We start from the raw sequence: 13,538 nt of genomic DNA, 5'->3' as shown, positions 1-13,538 counted from the left end.
CAACAAATCGGTGACACCAAGTCATTACTAAACTGGAAGTTAGATTCTACTTTATTAAACTAGCCACAATGTGGAGCTGCAGTGTATAATAAGCGCATACAGCATACTTCTGATGATTTATAAACCCCATACATGTAAACACACCTAAATACATGTACTGTAAACACACCAATGCTACTGCTCTGAAATGGTGACAACAGTTTTAATATTTCAAACCAGATGTATGTTTATTGTATTTTTTAGATATAAAAATGATGCCATTAATAAATACCTGTATGATGGGTTTGGTAATGTTTCATTCACAGCCTTTTCTAGCAAGCCATAAGATTAGCATTTATTTCTTTATTTGACAAATTTGTTTTCACGTCTTAGTTCCTGCTTGGATGCAGTGACAGCATGTGTAGACATATCATTTGACACCAAAGTACTTAAATTAGACATTCTCATTCACTGAAACTTCACTCTGAATCAGTGTCACTAACTGATGACTTGTTGCACAGTATTGTTTGCCACTGCTCCTACACAAACAAGACACAGTGTGATTACTAAGTTATTTAATATTTACCAAAACCTCTTCTCTCCTTACTCCTTAAAGACTACCTCATATAAAAGCTGACCTTACCTATTTAGCCTGTTTCCTTTTTGCATGATGCACCTACACCTAAAGACCTAAAACCTACCTGGATATTCCATTTCATCTGGTAATGTGTCAGTTGTGTGGAAGACTGATGTCAGAGACTAACATTGGAAGACTTGATGAAGCTACATTTTGGTTCATGGTTTAAAAACTGTGGCATCAAGTAGCCAAAAAAATATCAAGCTTCTCAAAATGTCTGTTCTTTGCCCCATGTTTTTATAGTATCTAAACCATTTAGGCTGCTGCAGAGAGGTGCAGCATTTCATGTAATATGTCAGTCAATTCAACCTAATTTTCCAATCATAATACAAATCTAAAAACAAATAACACAACAGTTAATATGCGGTTCAAAATATATAAGGATCTAGAAACAGAACCATCTAAACCGAGCTCTAATGTTCAAAGTCGAATAATTCAGCTTCCTTCTCCTTCCAGAAAACAAAGCTACGGTCAATGTATTTACAGATTTCATCATTAGTAAAACATGACAAGTCTGTGTTCCGATCTTCAGTGTGCTTTCCTTCATCTGACACAACATCCTCAACCATGACTCTAGGAACTGTCCTAACCTCAGAGTCCTTCAGAGATCTGTTACCGGGTACCTTTGTTTTTGTCCCAAAAAAGCAGGCTTTGATGTCTTCGAAGCCATCTTTCCATTGCCGTTTCCCATCCTCTATGTCCCTCAGGACAGCCCGATGGAATTCTCTAACTGTCTCCCATGGGAAGTCCCCGACATGGTCGAAAACTTCAAAGCAGAGAAGGTGTCTCATTTTGCGCTCATCAGCAGGCAAATCCTGCTCCAGGATATGGAAGTACCCCAGCATGAACAGGTCAAGGGTCAAATTTTCATAAGGCATGGGTGCACCATCTACTCGAGGGAGGAAGTGCTCAGGGGAATAAGTGATCGTCTTTCTCTGGAGGCTCCGGATCTGGCGTGAGGGAACCCCTGAGTTGATAGCCCTCCAGTTTCGAATCATTTTGTCTATAGCTGTCCTTTGTCTGTAGAGATGATACAGGGAGCTACCAGTTGACTGAGGGACTGGAGTCGGCACACTGTGACCTTTAATGTAAGTCTCAGGTGATCTCTCTGTGTCTAGTTCATGTTTCATTTTAGCTCTCATTGAGATTGCATAGGCAGACTTTTTCCAGTGGCCTAAGAACAAGACAACAATTCTCTCTTTGCGCAAGCTGGTGGTCTCCAGAACCTTAGCTGGTTCCTCGCTGGTGGTATGTTTGCAATTTAGGTTACAGTCATTAACAAGATTAAGGTCTTTATTTAGGACAACACATGTTTGTGAGGAATTGGGCACATTCTGCTGATTGGGAGTGGAATTAGATATGTTATTTAACATCCCTGAAAATGGATAGATGTTCCCAATCTGACCTTCAAAGGTGGATCTTAAATTCCTCACAGAAACTCCTGACAACTGAATCTCCATTTCCACCTTCTCTCGCTTGGCTTTGTACCTTTCCGGCTGGGTTGAGAACACTGATGCCAGTTCTTTGTCGGGCATTTTGGAGACACTGTCCTCTACACTTTTGTTGCTTTTCTCTGACAGGTTATTAAGAAGCAGGGACATGCTCTTCACAATCCCTGATATACGGTTACACCAGACAGGAAGTGCAAGAGTGTCCTTCAGCTCTGGCTTCTGCTGAAACTGAGTGTTGATGGTGATGTTAACAATGGGAGCAGGTAGGAGAGTTTGGAGTTGCTCGACCAGACGTGTTAACTCCAGCTCATAGGCCTGACACTTTTTCTGCAGGGAAACGGTCTCAATCTGTCCCTCCAAGTATACCAAGTCATCCTCTGTTAGTAATTCACCAAAGGGGCCCAAAATAGCGTTGTGAACCTTGGAATATCTCCAGCCATCTATAGCTTTGTCATCCTGGTAGGAATAAAACAACAAATCACTATCTATGAGAGAAGTCTTTGATTTGAAAATCTGATGTTGGAATGAGTGAACCATAATTCAAGGGTGTCCAATGAGGATGATAATGCATGTTGGTACAATCAGTTGGGGAACTGCAGATGATGCCTACCTTTCTCCATTGGTCTTCATCATCTTGAAGCCTTGCTTGAAGTTTACGCACCATTACTTGCCTCTTCCACTCTGCAATCGGCTTCCCGTGTTCATCGTGTGTCGGAACCAGCGAGTCTATATCAGCGAGATTCAATTCCTCCGCTGGGAGCTCAACCATTCCATTTTCAACTTTCTACAAATGAACAGAATACAAAACTATTCAGCATAACCAATTTGATCTGTTTGGATCACCTACTGATCTCATACAGTATGTAGTTGATCAACCAAGACATATTTAGTTGTGGATGTGCTGCAAAATGCAGAGTGATTGGCAACCAAGAAACAAATCGTTCTGGTTTTCTTAGAAAGTCAACCATTACATCCAGCACTGTGATCTTTCGTAGCGGACAGGAGTTCCTAGTGTAAAATAAACTCATTGTAAGACTAATTTAAATTGACAGAAACGATTGTGCATGAGATAGACTTCCGTTTGTCGTTAGCTACATTAACCTTATTGCTCCTTTGCATGTCTCAGTTGGTCCATTTGGAATCTTCACTCAACAAACATTTTTACCACATGTCCTGTAAAGACTGCTGTTATTCCCGCATGTCTCCAGGATCTTATGGACTTTGTCTGAGGCACCAGTGCCTTACTTTCCTCTGAGCATTTTCTCATGGTGGCCACAACTGCAAGAACAAACAAAAGGAATCAGAATCCATTTTATATTCAGAAATTGATGGAAATTTCAAAATTATGTAGACTCCTACATAAGTACAGAAAATCCCATTCCAAAAACTCTGGACCAAAACATTGATACTGAGTAATTCCCCATGTGTTTGCTGTTATATTGAGCTGCACTCTTCTGCACTCTGAAGGGTTTAAACTAAATGTTGGATTGTGGCTGTGGTGTTTAGTGTTCATTCATCAACACAAGCATTAGTAAGAACTGATACTGATGATGGGATGTTTGCTTTAACCTTAACTTCCACACCATGTCTTCATGGAGCTGCTTTGTGCACATGGTCATGCTAATACAGGTTTTGGGTCTTTTAGATCCAGTAAAGGGAAATTGTAAAGATACAGCATACAGAGACCGTCTATAAAAGTATGTGCTTCCAACTTCAACACCACATACTGTATGGGTGTGATTGTCAGGCATCCCACCATCACACATTCATTCATCTTCTACCGCTTATCCGAACTACCTCGTGTCACGGGGAGCCTGTGCCTATCTCAGGCGTCACTGGGCATCAAGGCAGGATACACCCTGGACGGAGTGCCAACCCATCGCAGGGCACACACACACACACACACACTCTCATTCACTAACACAATCACACACTACGGACAATTTTCCAGAGATGCCAATCAACCTACCATGCATGTCTTTGGACCGGGGGAGGAAACCGGAGTACCCGGAGGAAACCCCCGAAGCACGGGGAGAACGGGGAGAACATGCAAACTCCACACACACAAGGTGGAGGCGGGAATCAAACCCCGACCCTGGAGGTGTGAGGCGAACGTGCTAACCACTAAGCCACCGTGCCCCCCTACCATCACACATATCCTTGGTCATATACAGTAGTATATCCTGACTGGTGAGGCTGCTCTATAGTATGTTACAGTAATTGATTGAGAAGCTTAGATGAACTCACTGACCAGTTGAAGCAGCTTGGACATGATGAATGGAGCTGATTCCGTTGCTAGTGGATTGTGAGGGTGAACAATCAAGGCTCGAAGGATAGAGACAAGGCTGAGGAGGAACCTCCTTCACCGGCTGCTAGGAACACAGGAGGAATTAAGAGACTTTCTGCAGAGTAAATATTAGAACAGCTTTCTTACATGTACACGTGCAAGCTACTACTCTTGCACATGTACAATTTTTATTATTTATATCAGGACAGTTATAACAGCCAATTTATAGATTCTCTTCCTTTCCTTTTAAAGGAGATGTAATATGAGTCTTGTGTTTATTACCTTGCTGTTCTCCATAGCAGTTGTGCAACTTTGCTCACTGGACTGCTCAGTAATGTTTAGATCCTGACCTTCTGTCCCAAACAGTGTCCTCTCCTCTTCTATCAGAATGATCTCCGGGGAAAGAAGACACTCTTCTGACTCATAAAACTATAGAACATGACATTGCAAGCAGATATCGAAAATAAATCATGATACACTTCTTTACAGAATATAATTTTGTACTCTACAGTGTATACAGATGTTGAAGTCAAGTCAAGTCAAGTCAAGAAGCTTTTATTGTCATTTCAACCTTATATAGCTGTTGCAGTATACAGTGAAATGAGACAACGTTTCTTCAGGATCATGATGCTACATAGAACAAAGACAGAGCAAAACACTTAGTAAGTTAGTCCTAGATACATAAAGTGCTACTGTGCAACCTGGTGCAAACAGTGCAGGACAAGACAGACAAGACAGTGCAGGACAAGACAGACAAGACAGTGCAGGACAAGACAGACAAGACAGTGCAGGACAAGACAAACAAGACAGTGCAGGACAAGACAAACAAGACAGTGCAGGACAAGACAGACAAGACAGTGCAGGACAAGACAGACAAGACAGTGCAGGACAATACAAACAAGACAGTGCAGGACAAGACAGACAAGACAGTGCAGGACAAGACAGACAAGACAGTGCAGGACAATACAAACAAGACAGTGCAGGACAAGACAGACAAGACAGTGCAGGACAATACAAACATGACAGTGCAGGACAAGACAGACAAGACAGTGCAGGACAATACAAACAAGACAGTGCAGGACAAGACAGACAAGACAGTGCAGGACAAGACAGACAAGCCAGTGCAGGACAAGACAGATAAGACAGTGCAGGACAATACAAACAAGACAGTGCAGGACAAGACAGACAAGACAGTGCAGGACAAGACAGACAAGACAGTGCAGGACAATACAAACAAGACAGTGCAGGACAATACAAACAAGACAGTGCAGGACAAGACAGATAAGACAGTGCAGGACAAGACAGACAAGACAGTGCAGGACAATATAAACAAGACAGTGCAGGACAAGACAGACAAGACAGTGCAGGACAAGACAGACAAGACAGTGCAGGACAATATAAACAAGACAGTGCAGGACAAGACAGACAAGCCAGTGCAGGACAATACAAACAAGACAGTGCAGGACAATACAAACAAGACAGTGCAGGACAAGACAGACAAGACAGTGCAGGACAATACAAACATGACAGTGCAGGACAAGACAGACAAGACAGTGCAGGACAATATAAACAAGACAGTGCAGGACAAGACAGACAAGCCAGTGCAGGACAATACAAACAAGACAGTGCAGAACAATACAAACAAGACAGTGCAGGACAAGACAGACAAGACAGTGCAGGACAAGACAAACAAGACAGTGCAGGACAAGACAGACAAGACAGTGCAGGACAAGACAGACAAGACAGACAAGACAGTGCAGGACAATACAAACAAGACAGTGCAGGACAAGACAGATAAGACAGTGCAGGACAAGACAGACAAGACAGTGCAGGACAAGACAGTGCAGGACAATATAAACAAGACAGTGCAGGACAAGACAGACAAGACAGTGCAGGACAAGACAGACAAGACAGTGCAGGACAATATAAACAAGACAGTGCAGGACAAGACAGACAAGCCAGTGCAGGACAATACAAACAAGACAGTGCAGGACAAGACAGTGCAGGACAATACAAACAAGACAGTGCAGGACAAGACAGACAAGACAGTGCAGGACAAGACAGACAAGACAAACAAGACAGTGCAGGACAATACAAACAAGACAGTGCAGGACAAGACAGTGCAGGACAATACAAACAAGACAGTGCAGGACAAGACAGACAAGACAGTGCAGGACAAGACAGACAAGACAAACAAGACAGTGCAGTACAATACAAACAAGACAGTGCAGGACAAGACAGACAAGACAAACAAGACAGTGCAGTACAATACAAACAAGACAGTGCAGGACAAGACAGACAAGACAAACAAGACAGTGCAGGACAAGACAAACAAGACAGTGCAGGACAATATAAACAAGACAGTGCAGGACAAGACAGACAAGACAGTGCAGGACAAGACAGACAAGACAGTGCAGACAAAAGGTTACAAGACAATACACAAAATACAAAAAAGACAATACACAAAAGTCAGTAAACAAAAAACAGTGCTGACCGACCAGTGTCAATACTATATGTAAATACTGTAAGTTCAGACAATATTACATATAATTCTTCATATATAAACTTTCTAGCAGGTTCAGTAGAAAAGATATGGACAAAATCAAGCATTCAGGTGTATCTCAGTGTAGTGATCTCTAATTCAGACACTGACCATGATTCATAGTTCGACTGTAATGAAATCACACAAATCAGTTCACTGGGTAACTCAATCACTGGTTCTTTCACTCCTCATAAACACAAAAGGTCAATACAAAGGTCCTGAGGTCAAATCCAGTAGAGGTAAAACAAAATCCTCAACTATGAAGCCATTTTGTTTCAGATAAAGATGTAGTGCACTAAATGAAGGCAGCCTATAGAGCAGGTTATGAGGCTCAAGTTGCCCCTGAATAGGATGAGTCAGGTTACACTGGACCAGCGCTTGCAGTGATTAAACGGGCTTAATGCTCTACTACAGTTTCTTAAACCTCATGCTGTTTGAGTTACACAGCAAATAATCAAAGTACAAATTTCTCTCCTAATATAGTGTGTAAAACCAGTAGAACTCATACTACCACTTACTTATTAAAGCAATATTAGAGTATTATTTTTCATTGGCATAACATACTATTCATAGTATTGTAGTATATTTCTCAAATTATAAAATAAAATAAAAAAAAAGAGTTGACTTTGCTTAAAATCATACAGAACTCATACATAGAAACGCCACAGAATTGGCACCAGATGCTAAATTAAAGGTGAGTTAGTAAGATAAGTTACTTACAAATCTTGACCAAGCAAAGCCATAGAAGTGCAAATGAGATTTTAAAACTCAAATATAAAAGTCATAACAATGTTGTTTTGAAAAAGGAGGTTTTCAGGCTTTTTTAATTTTTCAAACTTATTTTTACCATTATTTACTATAATATTATACTCATCTGCAATAATTGTGACCTAACATTTATTTTAGAAATTAATTTATTAATTTATTGTAGATTTATTGTGCAATTTATTTTAGAAATTAGCCATACTGTACTAATGCTGGCACTTAACACGGTGAATTGCTAGTTCTCACAACGGAGTTTATACTTAGTTGTAAATCATTTAGCGTATAATGATATTGCACGTAGCTGAGATATAAATATAAATGTTCAACTTACAGTCAGGGTTGAGATGCAGAAGCTCCAGTGAAGGAGCAGAGCTCGGATCAGCGACGTCCTGATTATCACATTAGTGTCTGAATGTCTAAGCATCTCTGCTGTGTTATGAGAAGGTCTTCTTAACGAGGTGTTATTGAATAATTAAATGTGCGGGGTTGAGTGTCCTGCCGTTTCTCAAAATCATGAGGGGTCTGATGACCATGTATAGAATTTACGTCACTGTATGTACACAACACAGCCCTGAACACACAGGGGGTGAAAACCTAACCTACAGCAACAGCCTACACTTACAGTGTAATTGAATGTGTGTGCAGTGAGCTATGGACCATTACTTTAACATATACAGTAAACAGTCATGCCCAGATGTCCTGTAGTTATGATAGCTGATAGGACAAGATTTTCGCCTGTCACTCAAGGCCTGGGCATGCAGAGATAACGTTTGTATGAGTTTACATGCTTGCATATTCTCTGCCACGTGAATTGGTCCTCATTTATGAATGGTACGATCATTCTATCCACTGAGAAAACTTTTGCAAAACATCAAGCTACTGAAAGTTCAAATGAATTGCTGGAACAAGAGGATGGAACACTGAGCTCAGCTTTAAGGACCAAAAACATTATAGACTAGAACCCAAGGAACCCATGAGGTCTTCAAGGCTATCTAGGCTCTTTAGGGTTGACCATCTGACTTGGAAAAAAAAGGGTTTGTAGGTAGGTCTATTTTTTGTTTTCAAGTTTCAATGTAAAAAAAAAAAAAGTACAATTTTGGTGATGGTGATTACGTAGGTATGAATTTAAACAAATTAGCATATCGTGACGTCACTGACTGGGTCTTCAACCCGTGCCTTTTATTTAAAAGAAGGAACGTAGCCTTCGTTTGTATGTAGGCCTAGGCAATTTATATTTTTACAATACTTACTAAAATATAATTATTCATTCATTCATTCATTCATTTTCTACCGCTTATCTGAACTACCTCGGGTCACGGGGAGCCTGTGCCTATCTCAGGAGTCATCGAGCATCAAGGCAGGATACACCCTGGACGGAGTGCCAACCCATCACAGGGCACACACACACACTCTCATGCAATCACACACTACGGACAATTTTCCAGAGATGCCAATCAACCTACCATGCATGTCTTTGGACCGGGGGAGGAAACCGGAGTACCCGGAGGAAACCCCCGAGGCACGGGGAGAACATGCAAACTCCACACACACAAGGTGGAGGCGGGAATCGAACCCCCAACCCTGGAGGTGTGAGGCGAACATGCTAACCACTACGCCACCGTGCCTCCTAAAATATAATTAATATTATTTTATTGCTTTTGTATTAGTTGTTTGAAGAGTAAAAATAAAAATTGGTCGGTATTCACGCAAATTTACAACCAGCAAGTCGGTCGGACTTAAAGCAAAAAAATATACAAAATTTGAGTCGGTCCGAAATTGACAGGGTCGGTCGGGTTACGGCAAACAAGAATACTTTTTAAGGATGGCCTAAAAATCAAAAAAGGAGAGAAAGCGTAGAGAATGTCCTCTAGACTCAAGACAACGTTTAACAAGTCTGAAAAGGCGATGATGTTAAAGGAGGGCAAAAGACTCAGAAGACAGCATGGTTCTGTTGTGCCTTTGACTGTTGGATATTGACGCACCAGAATGAAAAGTTTTGGTGAATTAGTCAATTTCTACCAAATAACCAAGGGTACATGAGAGCAGAGTTAGTTTGGTATGCGATGTAGCCATAAAGATCTAGCCAAGAACCTTTAGTCAACACCACACAACACTCAATTATTACACGCAGTCCAACACCTTCTTCCTTCTTCTCCATGATGAAGGAGAACAGGTCCAGCTCAAGAGAGACAAGTACCATAAATGGAAGCTGGTATTATCTAAATTTATGATGGAGGCCTTGTTGAATCCAAGGTAGGCATTGCAGTATCTTATCAGGTTTCTCATGAATAACACCCCAGTAGACAAGTGGACAGATGGATAATATGAGGAAAAAGGAAGAATGCTTTCTTGATGTGTTTATCCACTGATGCAGTCACAGGGACATGAAGAACACAGTTGTTGCTGAGGGTTCTGCTATCCAAGGCAGTCATGGGCCAGTATCTACTGTATGAGGAGGAGATCCATGAGATTCCTCATAGTACTGGTTCTTCCAAAAAAGTCTGGATTAATCCAAACGCCAATTATTACATTTAATGCTTCAAGTGTTGTTCTTCTTTTTCAATATAAGCCACGTAAAATATGTTGGTTTTATTCTTTAGTCAGCTGTATCCTTTACCCATTAGCTTGTCTCAAACAAACAAAAGAGTAGCTGCAAAACCTTGCCTGTGTCAACAAGAACCGAATCACAATATAAAACAAGAGGTCACGATACAGCTAACTGCCATCATCCTGATGGATTGCTCTGGAGGCAGAATGGCAATCTGGCACATGTTTGAAGCTCTGAAACCGGATACAGAGCAGCTCGAATAACGCTTCTCCTCTACAGCTCCGGAGATGGAGGGATGATAGCTGATATCCACCAGACAGACAGAGCACTGACTGTTCCATCGCTTCTTATCATTACACATGATCTACTTTTAACGTGTATCGCTGTTATAGTGACAAGCCAGGAATGATGTCGGCTGCTTTTCCACTCCATTTGTATGGCGCTGCTTCACATGCATCTTTTTAGTATTTACATAAAAGTGAACATCAGATCAGATTATAATACAGGATAAATATTAGGAAATCTGTCATATTTCTTAACGGTATTAAAGGTGGGGTCTCTGATTTTTGAGAAATGCTTCAGAAAACTGAGTCGGGCCGAATAATAAACAAAAACCAAAACAAAAATCAAAACAAACGTGTAGCCAATGAGCAGAAAGGGGCGTGTCTTGTCAATATGGGCGGAGAGAATGTTCAGTGCGCATGTGTGACATTAGCAGAAAGCGGTTTTAACATTGACATGGAGGATAAAAACAAAGAAAGAAAGAGAAGAAAGGCTTACGATAAGGTAAGAAGTAGGACGTGTTAATATAGGATCAGCTTTCCAGCGCTGGAGAGAACTGAAGGAGCAGGAAGTTGGTCACATATTCACAGATTGGAGTTTCCTGAGTCAATAACTCCTGAGCTAAACACTGTTACTACACAAATAACACCTCTTTTCTATCGTAGTAATGTAGAGACGCAGCTACAACCGTGTTTTGTGTAGTAACAGTGTTTAGCTCAGGAGTTATTGACTCGGGAAACTCCAATCTGTGAATATGTGACCAACTTTACTTAAGACGCCGAGGCGCTTTTTTCCTTCTCGATAGGTGAGTAACGTTGGTTTTGCTTTGTTACACAGAACTAATATATGCCTTTGTCCTTTACATCAGTGGTCCCCAACCGCTGGGCTCAAATGGTACCGGGCCGCCCAATGAACATTCAATTATTTCCATTTTATTTACTGTGGTGTATTTCTCTCGGGTTTTCCATGGACGAGAGGTTACCGGGAGATGAGAGACGTCACCTAAAGCCACACCAATACCGCGCATGTGCAAAATATCGGGCCGGTTTTAGGTGACGTCTGGAACTGAGCGGCTGCAAGCGGCAGTGGCGTTGTAGCTTTGGTGGAGAGAAGGTGTGTGTGTATCGCTCTTCTCTCTGTTCACCGGTACTTTCTCATGTTTAACAGTACTTGGTGTACGTGTATATTGTGTTTGCTCAAATTTAACCCACAAATTAGCAAAAATGAGTACGAAACTGACTTAGAAAGTTAGAATCTCTGCCGGTGTTCTGGATTAAAGTCATGGCGGAACACCCTGAGATTGTCACCACAGCACTTAAATCCCTATTGCCATTTAAACACATGCTATCTGTGTGAAGCGGGTTTTCTGCAGTGACAGCAACCAAAACAAAACAACGGAATAAACTGGACATCGGCCTAACCCTAACCCTAACCCCGGGTGTCATTGTCTCCTATTACCACAGATGGAACCGTCTCATTGCAAAGAAACAAGCTCAGGGTTCTCATTGATTTAGCGTTCTAGTGAGTTAAAATGTTAAATCACTTTATATTCATTTTTGGTGTAACTGTATTTTATTTTGAAGGCAAGTTTAAATACAATTAAATTTGAATTATTAAAACAATCTAAAATATAAACAACCAACCCCCCCATAAAAAAAAGAAAAAGAAAAAGCGGGCCGCAGGAAAATGATCAAACGTTCACCGGTCCGCGGCGATAAAAAGGTTGGGGACCACTGCTTTACATGATTATGCTTGTGTGTCATTTTTGCTTGTTTGTTTATCTACAATCGTATTGTTCTTCCCTTCAGCTATGATAAAGACACATTTCTTTCCATTAGTTGCCTGGGTTACGTACGTATGTGTGGGCGGAGCTATCGGTTAGGGGCGTGTTTGTTTTGGTGATTTCAAATGTCAACACTGGCTTTCAAACATCGGAGACCCCACCTTTAAGGCTGAATAGACACACAGTATATCTGTAAATTCCCTCTTGATTATTGTGAGTATTTCATAAGAGGACCAACAAGATTCTATATTTAATATCAAATAATATGTAATATTTGTGAGAACAATTTACTAACAAACGCAAAATTTTTATATTTCCTTTGGAAAATCAATTCTTTAATCCTTTACGGTTAATCTGTCTTTAATCATATTCAGAGGTGAGTTAAATGTACAGGGAGGATTTAATGCAGAAACCGAACACATTCAGAGGTTACAGACATTTATGGCGTTTAAATAAAGAAAAGAGGTGTTTCTCAGTTACACTCGTGTCTAAATTGAGTGTTTAAATCTATTTCCCGGTACAACAGCAAATGGAAACAGACGTACGGGACATTTTCACTCGGTATAAAGAAGCGTCTGATGTCGTGTCTGTGAGTCTGATCTAAAGTGAGACAGGACACACTGTCGTTCTTTCGGTGTGTTTTAGACGTGTGTTTTTTCCCTCTGTTGAGAATCTAATACTGAATTTTAGTGTTGAAGAGAAATCTGAGCTTCTTTTTACACGAACAAGAACTTGGAGCATCTCAGAGAACAGAAATGGGTTTGATATCAACATTTAAGTCTAAAGATACAAACATCTGTGTGGAGAGAAATACATTTTTGTTTGTTTAGAACTTTTCTATGAATATATTAACCGCTAGTAGAAAATTCTGATGAAACTCTACAAATTCTTAAAGATCTGAGTGTCTACTTTTATACGAGCTTCATATTAACACCACTGTGGAGCGAGACATGAGGAAGACGTTCAGTCATCAGAGGATTTATTTAGTTGAATGATTCTCCAAGGAAATTCCAAAAAGTCCAAAAGTCACAAACACACTGAACATCTGGATTATTTTTCCAGAATTCAGTCGTTAGTGAAAGGATGAATATATGTAAGAATACTGGACAAGAGAACTGATGTATTAATCACTGATGCAGACAAAGGGACATAAAGGACACCATTGTTGCTGAGGGTTCTGCTATAAATGTCCTGGGGATCCATGAAATTCCTCAAAATGCTGATTCGTCCATCTGGATAGTTTTTATACCGGATATAAACTGAA

At 40.7% G+C, this 13,538-nt stretch overlaps 1 protein-coding gene across 1 annotated transcript in view; it reads right to left on the bottom strand.

Moving 5' to 3' along the window:
• Window positions 1-988: 988 nt before the first annotated feature.
• Window positions 989-13,538, bottom strand: part of espnlb (espin like b) — a 17,837-nt gene continuing 5,287 nt past the window's right edge. Inside the window, exons 6-10 of the mRNA XM_060887814.1 lie at window positions 4,637-4,783; window positions 4,319-4,439; window positions 3,233-3,345; window positions 2,678-2,851; window positions 989-2,523 (exon numbers count right to left, since the gene is read on the bottom strand). Of these exons, the coding sequence (XP_060743797.1) occupies window positions 1,030-2,523; window positions 2,678-2,851; window positions 3,233-3,345; window positions 4,319-4,439; window positions 4,637-4,783 (2,049 nt within the window). The 3' untranslated portion in view covers window positions 989-1,029. The remainder of the gene's footprint in view (window positions 2,524-2,677; window positions 2,852-3,232; window positions 3,346-4,318; window positions 4,440-4,636; window positions 4,784-13,538) is intronic.

The sequence above is a fragment of the Tachysurus vachellii genome, chromosome 15 (assembly GCF_030014155.1).
Source record: "Tachysurus vachellii isolate PV-2020 chromosome 15, HZAU_Pvac_v1, whole genome shotgun sequence".
Lineage (NCBI taxonomy): Eukaryota > Metazoa > Chordata > Actinopteri > Siluriformes > Bagridae > Tachysurus > Tachysurus vachellii.
This window is presented reverse-complemented; position numbering and strand designations above follow the sequence as displayed.